At 43.7% G+C, this 20,485-nt stretch overlaps 1 protein-coding gene across 1 annotated transcript in view; it reads left to right on the forward strand.

Annotated features, from left to right (window-relative positions):
- Nucleotides 1-3,163: 3,163 nt before the first annotated feature.
- The window catches only part of SMARCA5 (SWI/SNF related, matrix associated, actin dependent regulator of chromatin, subfamily a, member 5), a 31,716-nt gene continuing 14,394 nt past the window's right edge, over nucleotides 3,164-20,485 (forward strand). The window contains exons 1-10 of the mRNA XM_066631611.1: nucleotides 3,164-3,407; nucleotides 7,286-7,360; nucleotides 11,224-11,390; nucleotides 12,785-12,885; nucleotides 13,727-13,827; nucleotides 15,642-15,821; nucleotides 17,544-17,699; nucleotides 17,782-17,913; nucleotides 19,352-19,420; nucleotides 19,923-20,032. Of these exons, the coding sequence (XP_066487708.1) occupies nucleotides 3,273-3,407; nucleotides 7,286-7,360; nucleotides 11,224-11,390; nucleotides 12,785-12,885; nucleotides 13,727-13,827; nucleotides 15,642-15,821; nucleotides 17,544-17,699; nucleotides 17,782-17,913; nucleotides 19,352-19,420; nucleotides 19,923-20,032 (1,226 nt within the window). The 5' untranslated portion in view covers nucleotides 3,164-3,272. The remainder of the gene's footprint in view (nucleotides 3,408-7,285; nucleotides 7,361-11,223; nucleotides 11,391-12,784; nucleotides 12,886-13,726; nucleotides 13,828-15,641; nucleotides 15,822-17,543; nucleotides 17,700-17,781; nucleotides 17,914-19,351; nucleotides 19,421-19,922; nucleotides 20,033-20,485) is intronic.

Genomic DNA, 20,485 nt, shown 5'->3' on the forward strand with positions numbered 1-20,485 from the left:
CCAGCAGAGGTGTATACCGCAAAGAAAGAAGGGTTCCACTAAATCCAGGAAGGTGCCCACATGGCTAACCAGCCAAGTTAGAGAGGCTGTGAAGGGCAAGGAAGCTTTCTTCTGTAAATGGAAGTCTTGCCCTAATGAGGAGAATAAAAAGGAACATAAACTGTGGCAAAAGAAATGTAAGAAGGTGATACGGGAGGCCAAGCGAGACTATGAGGAACTCATGGCCAGCAACATTAAGGGGAATAATAAAAGCTTCTTCAAATATGTTAGAGGCAGGAAACCCGCCAGAGAAGCGGTTGGCCCTCTGGATGGTGAGGGAGGGAAAGGGGAGATAAAAGGAGACTTAGAGATGGCAGAGAAATTAAATGAGTTCTTTGCATCTGTCTTCACGGCAGAAGACCTCGGGCAGATACCGCTGCCCGAACGGCCCCTCCTGACCGAGGAGTTAAGTCAGATAGAGGTTAAAAGAGAAGATGTTTCAGACCTCATTGATAAATTAAAGATCAATAAGTCACCAGGCCCTGATGGCATCCACCCAAGAGTTATTAAGGAATTGAAGAATGAAGTTGCAGATCTCTTGACTAAGGTATGCAACTTGTCCCTCAAAACGGCCACGGTGCCAGAAGATTGGAGGATAGCAAATGTCACGCCTATTTTTAAAAAGGGAAAGAGGGGGGACCCGGGAAACTATAGGCCGGTCAGCCTAACATCCATACCGGGTAAGATGGTGGAATGCCTCATCAAAGATAGGTTCTCAAAACACAGAGGAACAGGCCTTGCTGAGGGAGAGTCAGCATGGCTTCTGTAAGGGTAAGTCTTGCCTCACAAACCTTATAGAATTCTTTGAAAAGGTCAATAGGCATGTGGATTTGGGAGAACCCGTGGACATTATATATCTGGACTTTCAGAAGGCGTTTGACACGGTCCCTCACCAAAGGCTACTGAAAAAACTCCACAGTCAGGGAATTAGAGGACAGGTCCTCTCATGGACTGAGAACTGGTTGGAGGCCAGGAAGCAGAGAGTGGGTGTCAATGGGCAATTTTCACAATGGAGAGAAGTGAAAAGTGGTGTGCCCCAAGGATCTGTCCTGGGGCCGGTGCTTTTCAACCTCTTCATAAATGACCTGGAGACAGGGTTGAGCAGTGAAGTGGCTAAGTTTGCAGACGACACCAAACTTTTCTGAGTGGTGAAGGCCAGAGGTGATTGTGAGGAGCTCCAGGGGGATCTCTCCAGACTGGCAAAATGGGCAGCAAAATGGCAGATGCACTTCAATGTCAGTAAGTGTAAAGTCCTGCACATTGGGGCAAAAAATCAAAACTTTAGATATAGGCTGATGGGTTCTGAGCTGTCTGTGACAGATCAGGAGAGAGATCTTGGGGTGGTGGTGGACAGGTCGATGAAAGTGTCGACCCAATGTGCGGCGGCAGTGAAGAAGGCCAATTCTATGCTTGGGATCATTAGGAAGGGTATTGAGAACAAAACGGCTAGTATTATAATGCTGTTGTACAAATCTATGGTAAGGCCACACCTGGAGTATTGTGTCCAGATCTGGTCGCCGCATCTCAAAAAAGACATAGTGGAAATGGAAAAGGTGCAAAAGAGAGCGACTAAGATGATTACGGAGCTGGGGCACTTTCCTTATGAGGAAAGGCTACGGCGTTTGGGCCTCTTCAGCCTAGAAAAGAGACGCCTGAGGGGTGACATGATTGAGACATACAAAATTATGCAGGGAATGGACAGAGTGGATAGGGAGATGCTCTTTACACTCTCACATAATACCAGAACCAGGGGACATCCACTAAAATTGAGTGTTGGGCGGGTTAGGACAAAAGAAAATATTTCTTTACTCAGCGTGTGGTCGGTCTGTGGAACTCCTTGCCACAGGATGTGGTGCTGGCGTCTAGCCTAGACGCCTTTAAAAGGGGATTGGACAATTTTCTTGAGGAAAAATCCATTACGGGTTACAAGCCATAATGTGAATGTGCAACCTCCTGATTTTAGAAATGGGCTATGCCAGATGCAAGGGAGGGCACCAGGATGAGGTCTCTTGTTATCTGGTGTGCTCCCTGCGGCATTTGGTGGGCTGCTGTGAGATACAGGAAGCCGGACTAGATGGGCCTATGGCCTGATCCAGTGGGGCTGTTCTTATGTTACAGACCTGTACTGTTAACAGGCTACTATGTATACTCTTATAACAATGAGTCAGTGGGGCTTACTCCTGGGTAGGTTAGGATAGGATTACACACTGAGATTGTAAAACATTTTCCTGCTTGATGATGTCACTTTCAGCCACAATATCACATCCATATTAGTGACATCACTTCTGGTGGGTTCTGACAGTTTGTCATTTGAAAAAGTGGGTCCCAGTGCTAAAACTTTTGAGAATCACTGCAACTCCCACCCACTTAGCTGACAGTAACCCCCATTGAACACAATGGGATTCATTTCTGAGTAGACATGTATAGGATTGTGCTGTAAGACTGCCATCCTGTACACACTTTCCTGGGAGGAAGCCTCAGTGACTACAGTGGGGCTTGCTTCTGTGTAGACCTGCACAGGAGTGGGCTGCAAGACTGCCATCCTACACACACTTTCCTGGGAGGAAGCCTGAGTGACTGCAGTGGGGCTTGCTTCTGAGTAGACCTGCACAGGAGTGGACTCTAGACGCGGCTGGGAAGCGCTCGGAGACTCCGGCTGGGGCATCCCCTCAGCTCTACCACGAGGGCATCCCCGCGGCGCGAACCTCCCGCCTCCATGAGCGACGCTCCCCCGCCCTCCTACGACAAAGGAAAAACCCCGCCCAGTTTGTGACGCAATAAGGCTTTTTTCCGTTGGCTCTGCGCGCGCGCGCTTAGCCCCGCCCACTACGGCGAAAGCACTCCTCAGCCAGGCGTACTTCACCGAACAGACCTCTCCTCCTATTGCCAGGGCTCTGGCGGCCGTCGGTCCCGCCCAATCAGAGATTGACCAATCAGAGATCGGCGTTCCCGGTCAAGCGTAGGGCCGGCCGGCTCCTCCCCTCTGCCTTCCCCACAGCTAGCTCCTCGTCCACCCCCTCGCCGGCGCGAGGCTAGGTCTCGCGAGACTCGTGGAGCCGGCTCGGTTCGTGGTTGGTGGGATCTGGTTGGGAAGCCGGGGCGGCAGCGGCGAGGGACCGAGAGAGAAGAAAGAGACCGGCCGGGCACGCGGGCGCTACGCTGCGCTGGCCACCCGCCCCCTTCGGTCCGGGGAGATCTTCGCTGCCGGCGGCGGCCGCCTGAACGGCTCCATCATGTCTGCTGCGGCCGGGCAGGAGAGCGCGAGCGCCGTCCCTGACAGCGGCTCGCTCCCCGGCGCGTTGGAGAGCGGCGCGGAGGCGGCCCCGGCCGCCACCGAGAGGGTGCCCGCAGGAGACGCCGAGGCCACGGTGAGGGCGCGCGGAGGGCAGGGCTGCCCGCTTGGCTGAGGGCGCGGCGGTGGCGATGCCGCCTGCGAAGAGGCTGCTCATCGGCGGCTCTGGCCCGAGGGATGCAGGCGGCTCGTGTGTGTCGCTGCGAAGGGGGGGAGCGGTGCGGGGGTGTTATGTGGGTTTGTGTGTGGGTGTCTGTGTGGGGTGTCTGTGTGGAGGTGTGTAGGGGGTCGTGTGGGTTGTGCGCATGGGATGCTGTGTGTGGGGGGCTGTGTGTGTGGGGGGTGACTGAGTGGGGGTCGTGGTGTGTGTGTATGGGAGGTTGTGTGTGTGGGGTGTCTGGGGGCTGTGTGTGTGGGAGCTTGTGGGGGGTGTCTGTGTAGGGGTCTTGTGTGTGTATGGGAGGTTGTGTGTGGGGTGTCTGTGGGGGGCTGTGTGTGTGGGGGTTGTGTGGGTTGTCTGTGTGGGGGTCGTGTTGTGTGTGTATGGGAGGTTGTGTGTGGGCAGTGTCTGTGAAGGGGACTGTGTGTGGGGGGTGGTGTGTGTGTATGGGAGGCTGTGTGTGTGGATGTCTGGGGGCTTGTGTGGGTGTGAGATGGGGCTTCCCGCATGGCACCCACTGGTGCCTGGTGAGAGTCTTGGTAGTGGACCCTCCAGCGTGGTGCTTTAGGCCTGCTGGGGCTGAAACAATAGCGAGGAGAGTCGCTTGCTCCTGCATGTGCCCGGCTAGGAAGCAGCTTCTCAGGCAGGCAGTCCCCTCCACCATCCCATCCCTGCCAGTGACCAGATGTTCTCCTTTTCCAGGACACGCCTCTTTTTTAGCCCTATGTCCTGGAATAAAGAACATAAGTTTCCTTTTATGCCCTGTGAGCAGGCAGCACAGAGTCCTCTTGTCAACAATAAATCAAATGTAATCAATTATATGTAATTTAGTTTTAAATTTAATAATTAACATACTGTTTAAATTAACCATATGAACTCAATACATGAGTGTTTTTAACTTTTATTATGTCATGCCCTGCATTTTTTTGGATGTCCTGCATTTTGGGTTCTTTATCCTTTTTTGTGGTAATGACGTCTGGTTACCTGGCAAAGGGTATTCGGTGTATAAACGCCTTTGTGTGCGTGTACCTGTTTAACCTGCTCTGAATGAGGTTTTGGAGCAGGTAGGTGAGAAGAAGCGAAGCAGCTGGTTTCTCTTACCCCTTTCCTTTCACTCAACAACAACCTGCTGTTGTAGGCTACAACTTCTAGCACAGTGATTCTTAACCTTTTCCATCACATGGCACACTGGCAAGGCACTAAAATAATCAAGGTACCCTATCAGTTTGTTGACAATTGGCAAGGCATGCTCTGCTGTCAGTGGGGGGGAGGCTCACATCCCCCAACAGCCCTACTAATGAATGACCCGCCCTCAAATTCCCACTGCGCACCTGGGGACCACTTGCGGCTCACTGGTGTGCCACAGCACAATGGTTAGAAAATGGCTGTTCTAGCAGCATGATTATTAAATGTGCTTACTCTGAATTCAGTCCAAGTTAGGGGTAGCAAACATGTGATTTCTTGTACTTGTAAAGCAGATTGTTTGGTGAAACTGTTCCACCAGATGTTATAAAGTTCCATAAAGACTTTCTCCCACTTCCACAGTATGCCCACCCTCTCTTTGTCGTGTTATTCTCATGGTAGGAAAGAATATGCTAAATGCCATCACAGATCCTCAGTGCTCTGGGTATATTCTGTTGAGCCTTCATCCTAGATAGTGTCACTTGACCACATCAAGAATCGCCAGCAACCAAGAATGATGGTCCTGGGGGACAAGAATCAATCTTGATTTTCCATGTGAATTGTAATTTTCCGGTGTCCCTGGCTTGAATTTCCTTTTACCAGTGGGTATGTTGCAGGCTCTTTGTGTGTGCTTCTTTGTTTTTGCAGGCTCCATTTTTGTACTATTGAGTGTTGCACCAGTGTCTGTGGAAACGTAACTTACCAGGTTTCTGTACTGAAAGGTTTGAGTGTGACATCACTTCTAATCAATGTTGCTTCTGGTCTCTGAGTGTGGGATGCACTATGAAATCAGCGCCTTTGTCCTATTCACATTTATATAAAAGTTATTGAGTTCAGAGGGACTTGTTTACGTTGAGGTGTGATTCGGGTTGCAATCTCATCATTTGTATATAGAAATATCTTTGTCATTTGAGTTTTAAATCGTAATCTTCCAAAGTCTACATTAAACTGTAATTTTCAGGTGGTTTATTCTCAGTCTTTTACTTATATAACATTCTACTCAAAAATACAACAATTGAAAGTTTGTAATAGGATTAAGTGTGACAGTGAATAGCAGATGGAGATGTTACCTCCACTGCTGTGATTTAAATAAATCTTTATACTTGTACTTTGTTTTTGCAAGGTATGTGCCTGGTATTCTGCTCTCTCTTGCAGTATAATATGCCATGTCTTGCATGCTTCTACATGCCTTTTTGTGCAATTAAGATGGCAATAGTAATTACAAAGAGCATAAGTTATGAATCATGATCAGAAACTGTTAGTTGTAACAGGTTTTGAGGTGGTTGTGAGCTTTTGCTTTTATTGCCATGGAAGCAAATGTTTCTGGTCAATCTGGATGTGTCACATTATATCCTTTTGAATAGATTGAGAGTAATGTTTAGAGTCCCCTCACTTGTTCATGAACTTTGGAAGCCTTGTTATACCAGGTGCATGAATACTAGGAATGTGCATCAGTTCTGAGAGATTTAGTGAAATGTGGGTTTCTTTGTGACCTGATAAGAATAATGAAGTCTTTTTGGTTCTTCTCCATAGTGTGTGTTGATTGTTTGTTTACTTCTTTGTTGCCCCATTCTCCCTTTGTTTTCAGTGTGTTTAGCAATTTTGGTAGCCATATAGAGAAGCTGATATAGTGATTAAGAAATTGAGCTACAAATCAGGAAGTGCCTGATCTGAATCTCACCTCTGCCAAGAACTTTGGTGGCCTTGGGGAAACAGTTCTCTCTCAGCCCATCATCTGCAATGTTGAGAATACTGTAGTGATTCTCAATATTTTAGGGGCCCTAGAGATTGCTGCTTGATTTGTAAATGCCAAGGATGTGGCTATAATGGTGATTGGGCTGCAGTGCTCTCCTCCCCCAAGTAGCAGTTTGTTTAACCCTTGATGCACAGAGCATAATCTACCCTTTCAGTTTCATGAACCAACAAAAATTGGGTTCATGACTCACTGGTAGGTCCCAAACCCACAGTTTGAGAACTGCTGCTTTACTGCATTACTGTATGACTTAGAACAAGACAAAATGTATGAAGTACTTTGAAGAAAGAGCATACATATACATGCTATATAAATGGTAAAAATTTGTTTATTATTTTGCCATTACCCTGGAAACGTATCTTGTTTGAAGTGCCCTTATTGCTATTCCTGCTTGCCGTACCAAACTGTAAAATGTATGTTCAGTGGAATTTTGAAGTTTCCAGATTTTCAAGTTCAAAAATGGACAATGTGAAACTGCTCTGGTATTTTGGCCTAGATAAATATTCTGCAGAACCAAAAAGAAATCTGTGTTAACTGCTCAGTAGAACTCCAGTGTGACCAGAAATTAGATGGTAATAGAACTTTGAATGAATGAAAGGAAAATTGGAAAAAGAGACAAAAGGTTTTCAGGTAAAAAGATATATGAAACTGCGAATGCTTAATTTTAACATGAATTGTTAACACTCTTGCCATTTGACATTAATAACAGTTTGGGTAGGTTGTGAAAAATAGATAGCAAGTGATATCTTTATTCGCCACCTTGCACCTAAGACAAAAATAGTTTCCTAGTGCAAATAATTTTTGTGAAATTTTGCAGTGTAAGAAAAAATAATATATTTATTATACTTTTCCTTTTTAGGAAATGGCTGATGATGAATCACCAGGAAAACAAAAAGAAAACCAAGAACCAGATCCCACATATGAAGAAAAAATGGTTTGTAGTTTTGTAATAATGAACTGTGTGACTTAGCTTTCTGCTTTAGTGCATAAGTAGGAAGTTGATTAAGAAATTCAGTGCTGTTGTCTGAAACTTCTTTTGACATTGTTCATGTCAGTTATGCAGATAAAATTTCAGGGAATGATCACTTGTTGCTTGTTCTGCTCACTTGGAGTATGGCATCCTCCGCCACGCAGCTTTTTAAGCATTAAGCAATATGATTAGAAAGCAATTTTGTGGTGTGAAGTGCAGCTATAGTGTTTTCCTCAAACGAGGTGCTGTTATAGGTTGGCCACTACTTATGAGCTAAGAGTCACATGCACATTTTATCCATGGAGGGGGGGGAAAGGATGGCCACAAATCATGCAACCTGGCACTTGGGCAGCTGTGGTACCTTGCCTAGCTCTTTCTCTATTTCTGGTTTAATGCTACAAGTCTCCGATAATAGAGGGAGAGCAATTCTTTCAAAGAAAGCCACAAACATGGCTAGGCAGGAGGCACCTCCCACTTTTCTTGAACTAGCCCCCAAGATGCCTGTTCCCACCTTCATTTTTCCCAAAGTTTTGCACCAAGATGCTGAAGGTTCTATGCTTTCAACCCCTTTGAAATGTGCAAATGCAGAGTGCTACCATCTACCAGCAAACCAGAGTCCAAGGCCTACAGGAGTAACAGCTATGCATACCAGCCCACATTGTGATCATCAGAAAAATGGGAAGTTCTTTCTAACAGACTTTAGGCACACAGTTGCCAGACTCTGCGGATCTGGATCTCAGTTGCCGAGCCCTTCTGTAAAGGAGGAACCAAGAAGTCCAGTATATGTGGGTCTGGGAAACATACAGGAGTTTGCACTTTTCTGGGACATAACCATAACACTCAACTGGGTATGGGAGGCTTCTGGAATTGACAGGTTCTTGCTGTCTCCCTATTCTACCAACAAAGTGCAAATTGTTGATAGGAGAAGTTCAGAGGCTTCTTGATGGAGGGGCCATAGACCTAGTCTCTCCCCCACACAAAGAAGGCAGAGACATACTCTCTTCCTTGTTCAGAAAAAAAAGTAGGGTGATGAGGCCATTCTGAATCTTAGGGGCATCAAGAGGTTCTTCTTCATCTCTTAGCTAGTGTTTCAAAATGGAGATCCTAGTGCTAATTCTGGGACCAGTCTCTCCCATTGACTTGCCTGTGTCAGTCAACCTCAGATACGCTTACTGCTCGAAACCCATCTGTCCCAAGTGTCATAGGTTCCTTTACTTTTTCTTGGTTGGCTACTGCTCCTAGAACATTTCATCCGTGGTGGTAACAATGGACCTCAGAATGAAGGACATCCTGCCCAGCCTTACTTTGATAACATTCTCATTAGAGCCTCTTGGGAGAAGATGGAACAACTCACTGAGTTGATGATAGCATTGCTCCAGAGCCTTGGATTTGTGATTATATTTTGGGCATCCGTTAGATACTTACCTGCAGTCACCTCCAAACTGTGTCAGCTGCTTGGTAAACTCTGTTTGTGCTGGAGAAGGATTTTCTGGTGCGCAGCGGTTTCCAGTTTCCAGCATTCCAGGGAGAATGCTGCCCTAGACACTAATGATATAGTAGCGACCAGCTTGCCAGTGGCTATAGTGCACTCAGTGCCTCTCCTTAAGGCTACGTCAATCCTACTTGATGAAGGTGTTCATGTTAGGAGGCAAGCAGGAGTCTTGAATCTCACTGACTGTAGGAATCTTGAATCCCTGGCAGTCAGAAATGAATGTGCAGACTTATCCTAAGTCTTGCAATATGGAAGCACCCTCCCAAGATGTTCCCAAGAGACTGGAAAGACCCTCCACAAGGCTGAAGAAAGGATCATATTCTGGGATCAGGGTTCTCTTGTCATGAACTCACAGTTCTCTGCAGAAGGCTCTGCCTGTATCATCGATCGAGGTGCTTAAAACCTTCAGCATCTTGGTGCAGACCTTTGGGAAAAGTGAAGATGGGAACAGGCATCTTGGAGGCTAGTTCTAGAGAAGAAGTGGGAAGTGCCTCCTGCCCAGTCATGTCGGCCTTTGTCCTTTGAAAGAACTTCTCTCCCTCTATTAACAGAGACTTGTAGCCTTAAACCAGAAATATAGAAAAAAACTAGGCAAGTTACCACAGCTGCCTGAGTGCAGGTGTCACAAACTCCCTGAGAGTTTGAGAACTGCTGCTATATGCCTTTCTTTGCCACAACTGTCTTAGGAAATTGGTGTGGTTCCTTCCGCTAGCTCAACTTTTCAAGACCTTGGGTGCTTGTATGGAATTTGGTTCCATGTCATACAACCTCAGACAATTTTAGAGAGCTATTTGCCCACACCAACCATGTGTTTCTGCAAAGTGGAACTACTTGATCCCCATCCTCAAGGCTGCCTCCGTGTGGGGGCTTTAGACAAGCTGCTTCCAGCTAGGCATTCTGCTGGCAAAACTTCACCAGGGCAAGAATTATAACAAGTGGCAATCTCTCCAGCTGGAAGGCATGTTGCACGGACAGTCCAGCCCAGGAGTGGTTAAGTCTCTGAGTTTCATCGAAGGATTAATCTCCTCAGCCACCAAAGATCATCTTTCATTTTATGCTTCAGAATAACCTTCCTGTTTCACATCAACAGACAGGGTGGAGACAAGTCCCTGGGCCTTCATCATGAGACGGGCCTCCTGCTGTGTAGAGCAGAGCTCAGCATGATTTCCTTGAGGGCCATGCATATTAAGGGGGAAATATATCAGCTTAGCTTAGCTGGCAGGATCTTGATCCTGGGAAGTCATACCATCTGCCCTTTGAGATTGTGAGCAATCACTTAAGAGACCCTGCTTGGGATTACTTCTCCTCAACACTCAGACTGGGCACCCTTCAGTCTTGATACATGTCGGGTTCTTTTGCCACCTCAGATTTGGCACTCCATGACATCCTGGAATTTCTCCAGGATGACTTAAACCTAACATCCTCAAGAAACAGGTTACAGCACTGGGCTTGGCACCTCCACACAGCTTCCTCACCTGTTAATGCTCCCCCCTCCAAAGTCACTCACCGAAGCTGGCAACTCTTTTGGCTAATTTAACCCTCTGCAAATTGCAAAGGGACGGAGTAGTGTTTGGAATGGACACTTGGGGATTAGCTCCCACAGAAGGCAAGTGCCCTGTCATTCTGCTCTAACTTCTCTCATCCGGGTGTGTGTGCTGGGGGGAGGGGAGAGGTACCAGCTGCACATTAGGAGAGCTCTCAAGGTCTGCCTCAAAGGAATTTTCAGCTGCAGTGTCTCCTTATGTATGATTTATAGGGGAAAAGGCTGGGGGTGAACTGCTTCCAAAACTTCCTTTTCCAAGTAGTACAAGGTGTGTATAGCTGACGTACACAGGGTTGCCTGAAAGTCCCTTCCTGAAGGATACTTTCTTGGAGGAGCAGCCACCTTTGATTCTAGGAGCAGCCTAGAGGAGCAGCTACTCACTCTAGGTATTGAGAGGCACTACTGTGGAACACCCAGGGTCCTGGACCGCTGGAGGATGACAGATAAGGAGAATGGAGAATACCTGCATGCTTGTTTTAAATTCTCCTTCTACTTGTTTGCCTGACAGTGGTCCAACACCCTCTCTGTTTGTCAGCTGTTCGGGCTGGCCTTCTGAGGCATCTAATTTGTTCACAAGGTCTTTGGGATAGGGGGGTTTTATCCTTTCATTGCTTCATCCAACACAGACTGACACCGGGAAAGTGGGAAGTGCCCCAGCCCAGTCTTTCCCCCCAAACCCTGTCTCCTAGTGAATGGATCAGAGAGCACCTCAAAGTCCTGGATCTCAGTTAACAAGTAGGAGAAAATTCTCCATTATTGTGTGTTTGCTTATCTTCTGCCATTTTGTTACAGCAAACAGACCGGGCAAACAGATTTGAATATCTGTTGAAACAGACAGAATTGTTTGCTCATTTCATTCAGCCTGCTGCTCAAAAGACTCCAACTTCACCCTTGAAAATGAAACCAGGACGGCCAAGGTTAAAGAAGGATGAAAAACAAAATTTGCTATCAGTTGGAGAGTGAGTACTATGTGTTCTGGTTATCATGGAACTGGAGTTATGTCCCTTTTTGCAGATGTATTTTTGATTTCTATCATTCTGTTTATTTTTTTTCATTTGCAAGTGGTATTGCATAATGATTGAACTGAGCAATTAATCAAAGAAATAGAATTTTCTTCTGAGAAAGCTATGATAAGGCAAACACAACTGTAGTGTATTGCCTTTGTATTGAAAAATTTAAAATAACCTGTAGAATTTGCTGTTGGAAAAGCTGGATTTTGGTCTCCTTTTTCTGATAACTAGCAGTGCTATGTCTGAAGTCCATTTGACGTGTTTCTTCAGACATAGTGTTGTGAGTGGGGAAAAAAGAGAAGCAGATCTATCTTTTGTCTATGGTGGTCCCAGTATTGTGAGATTCATTACAGTTCAAAACTGAAAGTTTTTATTCTTCACAGTGATTGTATTTGTTAGTGTCTTTTTAAGTAAGGTGGATTGCCACATCCCTTTTCTAAAAGTGATGTTTAGACTTCATTAATGCCTTTTATGGCTATCATATAACCACTTTGCTTAGCGAGAGCTTTTAAATTAATTTGAATGTGTGAACATGTGCCTGATGAGAGCAGTAGTCCTTTAATAGTCCTTGTATTTTTTTCCTTTAAATTGTGTTTAAGAAGCTATTAAATAGAGTCCTGAGCAACCTGGTGGGTCTTGGGCAGGTCCTGGGCCTTTCTGGTGGGTCCCAGCCCACCGGGCGGGCCCTGGGCCTTTCTGGTGGGTCCTGGCCCACCAGGTGGCTCCCAGGCGGGCTTTTCAGGTGGGTCCCGGCCCACCTGGGTGGGCTATGAGCATTTCTGGTGCATCCCGGCCCACCGGGCTAATTTTGGGTGGGCCCTCAGCAGTTCAGATGGGTCCTGGTCTCCTGGTGGCTCTTGGGCAGGCCCTGAGCATTTTGGGTGGGTCCTGGACCATCTAGTGGGTCTTGGGCGGGCCGTGAGCATTTCTGGTGGGCCTCTGGTTACCTGGTGGGTGTCGGGCCAGACATGAGTGTTTCTGCTGGGTCTCGGTGCATCTTGGCTGTAAGTGATGTCATTAGGCAGAAAAGTATTTTGTTATTGAAGATATGGGAGAGCCACTTTTTATGTGGGCTGCCCTTACAACAGTAATATTTCAGCACTGCTCAGCCACTAAGAGTCTGAGGACCGCATAAAAAGCTTCCGCAGGCCGCATCCATAACCTGGGCCTTATGTTTGACACTCCGGCATCCCAGGTAAGTTTAAAAAAGTCATTGTGGATGGCTGCCATCTGCTGTTAGTGAAGAAATTGTCAGGTTTGTTCATATTAGTTGTTGTGCCTGTTTAGAAGTGTCTTGGAATGCACCAAAGATGCTTCTTACTCTTGTCTGGTACACTTTTTAGCTATCGCCATCGTAGAACTGAACAGGAAGAGGATGAGGAGCTATTGACAGAAAGCTCAAAGACTACCAATGTGTGCACGCGCTTTGAAGAATCTCCCTCATGTACGGTTTGTCTTGCTGTTTGTGCTGCAAGTGACAGAACTTTTCTTTAAGTTAAGAAAGAAGTATTTTGGATACACCTTTCTCTAGAAGATGATTTTGTGGGAACTTTTATCCAAGATCTATCCAAGATTGCTCATTTGCATTTGATTGCATGAGTATCTGAACATTCCCATTCCCTGTTGTCCTGTACTTTCTCCCTAGACTCTTGTTATAATGGAAGCTTAAGTTTCATGATTATTCTCCAAAGCAGAGAGCAAATATGCAACTAGAATGTCCTTTCTCTGCAGCAGTTTCTGTCCCCAAGGAAGCACACTGCTTTCTAATAGACAAAGTGTTAACTGTATGCAAGTTTCTTTGCTTGACATGATTGACTTCATTAGGTTGTATAATATATTTAAAATAAATATTGAAATTAATGGGGACCCACCTGAAATTGGCTTGCAACCCACCTAGTGGGTCTCGACCCACAGATTGAGGAACAGTGCCATAGGTATTTTAACAATATAATAATTTCTAGTTTCATAGAATGCCTCCATTCCAGAAAGATTCCTTCTCAGTCTGGTATCTTGCTGGCTGCATTCGCCTCCCACTCCTTAGCTAGAGGCAACGCCTCTCTCTCACCGAGGATAGTCATCTTGGCTCACTGGCTGGAATGCAACTGCTCTCTCACTGACGGCGCTCACTGGCTGGGATAACTCAGTTAATGAGCAGCGTTGTCTACAGTTCTCAGATACGTCCAGTTGTCTCGAACTTGCATCCCCAGATGTTTCTTTAGGCATAGGTGGCAGCTCTCCCACTCAGCCAGATCTCCTGCCTCTTAATGTCTGTTCTGTTGTTGCAGATGTAAAATGGGGGAAACTGCGTGATTATCAGGTTCGGGGGCTGAATTGGCTCATTTCTTTGTATGAAAATGGCATCAATGGTATCTTAGCAGATGAAATGGTATGTACTTTTGATTTTATTTTGCATTAGCAATTTAAATCTGATGTAAAATGCATTTAAGTAATTGCTACTTTTGTGATATAAAGTTCGTTCTACAGCATGACTAAATTTTAACATTAACTCATACTAGACATATAATGCTACAGTAGCAGCTGGGAATACAAATAACAGTAGTTGCAATACACAGTAACATTTATATGCTAATTTACCTCAAGAAAATTCTATCGAAAATTGGTATTTGGAACTGTAAACTTTTAAGTCTTAACTTTTCTGATTTAGCGTGCTTCTTGTTAAGAATTGCCTGTATATTGGCAAATAAGTTGGAAAAAGATTTTTGGTTGTTATTTGACGTAAAGGAGACTTGGAGTCTGGTGTTGAGACTTCCACTTTCTATATTGCTGTTACTGAATCTGGTTAGTAGTTACTTGAAAAGTAGTTGCTGTTTCTGGATTGACTTATTTATAAACAATTCTTTTACAGCCCTTCCCTTTTACAGTAAATGGCTCAAGGTGGCTAACAACATTAAACGAAACCATAAATTTATATTAAAAAGAGCAAAAGTTAAAAACCTAAGTCACAAGAGTGAAAGAGCAGTGCAGAACACTGCTTTTCTGAGCCCCTGCTTGGTAGGTCAACAGAAAAGGTCCAGTTCTTAATTCAATAGGGAGAGAGTTCTATAACTGCAGCACCAATACCAAGAATACTTGATTTTGCCAGCTGAACATCAGATAATGGCAGCCCAGGTAGGAGGGCTCCTCCAGGTGACCTTAGGGGATGGTCTGACTCATGCAAGGAAATGAGGAAATTCCTTAAGATAACAGGAACCCCAAGCCATGAAAGACTTTAAAGATCAAAATAGGCACCTTTATTTGTGCATGGAAACAAATTAGCAGCCAGTGCAGTTGAAACAGCAGTGGCCTGACAGAGTCAAACTGCCTAGCTACTTGTTAACTGCACTAATTGTGGTTTCTGAGCAGTCTTTAAGGGCATTCTCAATTAGAATGGTGGTTCCCAAACTTTTCAGTGCTGTGGCCCACCTTGTCCTCCGCAGTGGGTCACAATGTGCTACTCTTTTTGGGGCAGCCATACCTTATTGGGAGGTTCAGAGGCCTGGGACACATCTAGCTGGTGTCCCATTCTGTTGGCCTCTGTCAGCCTTGGAATGGGATGCAGAAGCATCTGGAAGTGACTTCCAGTCAAATATCGCAGAGAGTTTGGGAACTGGTGCTATTTCTCCTGAAGGGCTTAGTTAGTATTATTATTATTAACAGTATTTAATAATACTGTTAATACTTAGTTAATAGCTTAGTCACTATTAAGCTACAGTGGTAGACATGTGTTGCTTGTTTCCGATCTGAAGTTGTTGTGGGGCTAGTTTGCAAACTTGCTAGTTAACTCTTCTCTCCATGGGCACGGGGCAGAAACCTCTTGCACACATAGCTTCCTGTATTTATGTTGTCACATATGACTTGGTATGTGAATTTTTACGTTTGTGAACCAGGTGTTGCACATGATGATGAACAGTTGTGTGAACTGCAGTCTTGATGTATGTAAGAGGATTGATGAAATGCATGTACTGCCATTTAGATGTTGCTGAAACCTCCTGAGGAAAATGCTGTTCAGATTCAGACATTAGTTATTTACACAATGTAATCCATAGTCTTGTAATCTCTGTGCATTTGGTTTGTATATATAAATTATTATTATTAACAGTATAATAATAATAATAACAAATGTATATGTGCATTCATTATTTTGTATTATTTACTGATGAAATAGGCTGAACCCTGCCTAAAGTTTTATTTTTTTAACAGGGTCTTGGGAAGACACTGCAAACAATTTCTCTTCTTGGGTATATGAAGCACTACAGGAACATTCCAGGTCCTCACATGGTATTGGTTCCCAAATCAACTTTACACAACTGGATGAATGAGTTCAAGAGATGGGTGCCAACTCTCCGGGCAGTATGTCTCATAGGTGACAAAGATCAGCGAGTGAGTATAGAATCGCTTCATGTGTGTCCCTGTACATGTGCTCTTCTGCTAAATAAGCTGCCAAAACTGACTTAAGGTTTTCCTGAAATAGTATTTTGCAAATTTTGATCTGTGTTTTATAAGCATAATATGGGTTTTATAGAATTATTTTGGACAGTTGTTCAGATACTTCAATTCTTATGTAACACACTATTTAATAAATTTTTCCTGGGGGGCGGGGTTCTAGAGAAGCCTTGAGCAAGCAGGCCTAAGGCCCTGAGAAGTCAGTCCAATTTGCCACCCTCTTCGTTACTCACACTGTAGTGGCACAGAAATGGTAGAAGTTGGGAACTCCAGTTCTGAAAGGTGCTTTAATGTGAATAGTGCTTTCTTCTTTCATCATGAAGTTGTGCACTCTTTTGGTTCCTGAGATTTCGTCAGGTTTAATCCCAAATCAATTTCTTCCGGCTTAATCCTTGTGAAAATATTTGGCCATTGGGCACTTTCCAGTGTTCAAAGTATGTCACATTAACTATTGTGTTGAAATCCAAAAGGAAAATGTAAGGAAAACAAACTTTCTGATTCTGAAGCACCCTTAGTGGTTTCTCACCGTTCTCTGTTATGTTTGTGCAAATATTTGTGCACATTATAAACATACCCTGTTTATAGAGCAGAGCGCAATGTGAAAATGTAAATGTTATTTCTCCAGCATGAAGAAACTGAAGTATAAGATCAGCTGCCAGGAATCGTTAAGGGTTTGTGTAGCGTAGTGATTAAGAGCTTGACCTATGCATTGGAACTTTCCTGGTTCAGATCTCACCTGCTATAAAGTTACTAGTGGTCCAATCTCATGTATGTTTACTCAGGAGGAATTTCCATTGTCTTGACAATAGGACCTACTGCCAGCTAAGTGTGTGTTGGATTGTAACCTAGGTGTCTTTAGGCATACCCCCAGCCTCGGCTACCCAACCTAAATATGGGGATAATAAAACTCGCCTGATATTGTATCAAGAAATGGAAAACACTTCCAACACACAAAAATATTGTACAAATGTTTGTTGTTGTTAATAATAATAATAATGGGTAGCATCCCAACTAGTTCATCCTTCATTGAAAATTGCCTCAGGAGATGGAAGGAATGTGTTCTGCTTGTGCGGCTGGTCCTTATGTGAGTGGAAGGACTCCTTGTATGAGAAGAACGCTTGTTCCATTCGCAGAGGGAGCTCCCGACAGTGAAAGTGCCATTTGAGATGCTGCTGCTACTACTAATTTAACTTTATCCAAAGTTTCCTTCTGAAACAGAGTTTCATACTCTTGAACATTCATCATTTACTGACTGTGTATCCTCTAGAGAAGAATTCTTCTTGGAATATTCTTGCTACAAAATTAGATTTTAAATGATGTGTATGAACCATTGTGCTTCTGAAACATTAATCTTAAGAGGAGCAGTACTTATAATTGTTTTAATCAAGAATTGACTGACTTAATGCATTTTTTTGCAGCAAGCATTTGAAGTATGCTTCAAATCCTCTTGAGGTTATAATTTTATATCAGATTCTGATTTTCTGGAACATAGATAGTAAATGCCAGTCTAGAAAAATACTTTAAAGTGCCAGCATCCAATTTGAGGTGACCATGGAATATAGGCTTATTTCAGTAATGAGTCAATCCAAAACAATTGGATTGTATAACCCAGTAGTGATTATTTCTTAACAAAGCTTCATGTCTTTATTTCTTTAATAGGCTGCTTTTGTGCGAGATGTTTTGTTGCCAGGTGAATGGGATGTCTGTGTAACATCCTACGAAATGCTCATTAAAGAGAAATCGGTGTTCAAAAAGTTTAATTGGAGATATCTAGTTATTGATGAAGCTCACAGGATAAAAAATGAAAAATCAAAGGTAATTTTTAAACTCCAGTGTGCATAAATATATTGACACCAGCATTTTTTCTGTAAACCTTTAGTAATTTTTGTTCTCTCAGTTGTCAGAAATTGTGAGGGAATTCAAGACTACAAACAGATTGCTGTTAACTGGAACACCACTACAGAACAACTTACATGAACTCTGGGCACTGCTTAATTTTCTGCTACCAGATGTCTTTAATTCAGCTGAGGTAAATATTTTATATCTAATGATCAGACAATGTTGGTTATTTTTGGTACATATTCAAATTACTATTTTTTTAAAAGGTTAATGCTTTGAAGCTCCCCTTATTTAATTATACAATGTTTGTCATTTTGGCACTCAGACTAATGGGAAAAAGCTGCTGAAATTCATGGGTAAACAAACCAAGAATCAAAATGAAAGAATAGGAATTGTGCTATCTCCCCCATGACCTGCAGAATTTATGGAAAATGTGATTAGCTTAAGGTTTGTAATGAATACCATTTGAAAACGTAGGAAATCAGAATCAATTATTTGAATACTGATTAATAACAAAGACTGATGTCTTTGAAATCTTGGAGTGCATGTAAGACAGAATTGATCAGTTCTTGATGCTGGCCTTGGTGGTGAGTCTACACATTGTTTGAATAGAGAAACCGACTTGCCTTGCCAGTGCAGGTATAATGCTGACTCCCTGCCAAACCATATCTTCTGACTCGGGAGTCAGCCTTATGAACATACTATCAGTCCCTTCTCTGCAGAAATTCTTCCCCTTCCTTTCCTTCCCAGTGTGTTACCAATATTTTGCATTATGTGTGCCACCATTAACTCCAAACAGTATCCATAATTTGAAGCAGGTTTGCAAGTAATAAGAATGAATCTGGTTTGTGTTAAACATGGTGTATGTTGACACATGGTGATTGCAGGGTGAGGGGAAATGGGTTCACAGCTCTGGCACTTACACATCTGCACCATAGCTTATATCTGTTGTTCTATAGCAGGGGTGTCCAAAGTTTTTGGCTGGAGGGCCACATCATCTCTCTGACACTGTGTCGGGGGCTGGGGAAAAAAAAGAATTTACATTTAAAATTTGAATAAATTTACATAAGTTTACATAAATGAATATATTAAAGATGAACTTATATGAATGAATGAAGGTCTTGCAGTAGCTCAAGGCCTATAAAAGGTCTTGCGCCAAGCAAGGCTGGCCTTTCCTTTTCTGCCTCTGCTGCATCACAGACATGAAACAGCAAGCAGTGGAGGGAGCCCTCATCCCACAGCTCACGCGAGAGGTCAAACAGTCACCCTCACGCTGAGAGCAGTTGTGTTGGGCCACTGCGGGCTCCAACAAATCTCCGGAGTGCCAGAGGCTCATTGAAGACTGGGGGCTCCCTGAGGGCCGCATTGAGAAGCCTCGAGGGCTGCATGTGGCCCCAGGGCTGGGGTTTGGGCACCCCTGTCCTATAGGGACAGAACCAGAACTCAGTCACCATTTTAACAGACATCTTGAACTTTAAGAGAGTATGATAGCTCTTCACTTATACGTGTGCTTCATAGAATTTATATTTTACCTTTGCACAACTATGTTAAGAAAATAATGAGGGCTCAGTTGGTAAGCTTAATGTAAAATGTGAATTGTTTGTAACATTTTAATGCTTTTAATACAGGATTTTGATTCATGGTTTGATACGAACAACTGTCTTGGGGATCAAAAATTAGTGGAACGGCTCCATATGGTGAGATTTCAAAAATCTTCTTGAAATCCTTTCAGCTTCTCAGGATTCTGTCATTCTGTATTTTTCATTTGTATTTCACCTTTTTCTTCAATGTCCCAAGCCCATTTATTCACCTTTGCTGTATGCAGTGTTACTGAGGATTAATAGTGTCTAGTTTTGTTGATATTTAAGAAAAATTTCATATCTGACTTAAAAGATCCATGTGCACCTTGGGCTTATGTCCCTACCTGCCAAGGCTTGTTATTAGTTGGAGAGTCTCCTGATGCTGTGTTCAAAGCTTCAGTTGTAACCAGAAATTGGGCAAGCCCCTGTGTGGAAGTGGAATTGTTTGCTTCTGCATTTGGCTCTTTGGATCTTGGCTTCAGCATGGAAACCTTGAAAGGGGAGCAAAATATTGTTCTGAAGTATCAGAAATGTAAATAAATTGTGGTCACAAAAGCATAAAGTTTGTTTTTGAGTATTGCTTGTTAACATCTTGTATTACAATTCATGATGTTGGCAGGTTCTACGGCCGTTTCTCTTACGTCGCATTAAGGCTGAGGTAGAGAAGAGTTTGCCTCCGAAAAAGGAAGTTAAAATATATGTTGGTCTTAGCAAGATGCAGAGAGAGTGGTAAGTAACTAAAATTGACATAGCTTGGCAGACTTTCACCTTTTTGCTTGTGTATGATGCTGTAAGAACCCAAAATTCATTGCTATGCATTTCAAAAAAAAAAAAAAAAAAAGGAATAAAAACATGGAAGTCCCAGATGTCTTCAGAGATTTATGTTCTAACCAGTAAGAACGTGAAGCTCTGGATCATCTTCTGAGATCTGTGTTTTAACTAGCCGGAATGTGAAAGCATTTGGTGTTTTGATAGTGCTTTCTAGTTCCTTCTAGTCAGAACAAGAATCTCCAACGACGCTCGGGAGATTTGAATTTGGACTAGTTGGAACCAGAAACTCCCAGGATGCTCAGGAACTTCAAATTTTTACTAGTTGAAATGAATTCTGATGGATTTTGTGGTTTATTGCAACATGTGCAAAAAGCTGTTTGATTTCTTAGCATACCATGGACCTTAATTATC

This window comes from Tiliqua scincoides, chromosome 6, assembly GCF_035046505.1.
Source record: "Tiliqua scincoides isolate rTilSci1 chromosome 6, rTilSci1.hap2, whole genome shotgun sequence".
NCBI lineage: Eukaryota > Metazoa > Chordata > Lepidosauria > Squamata > Scincidae > Tiliqua > Tiliqua scincoides.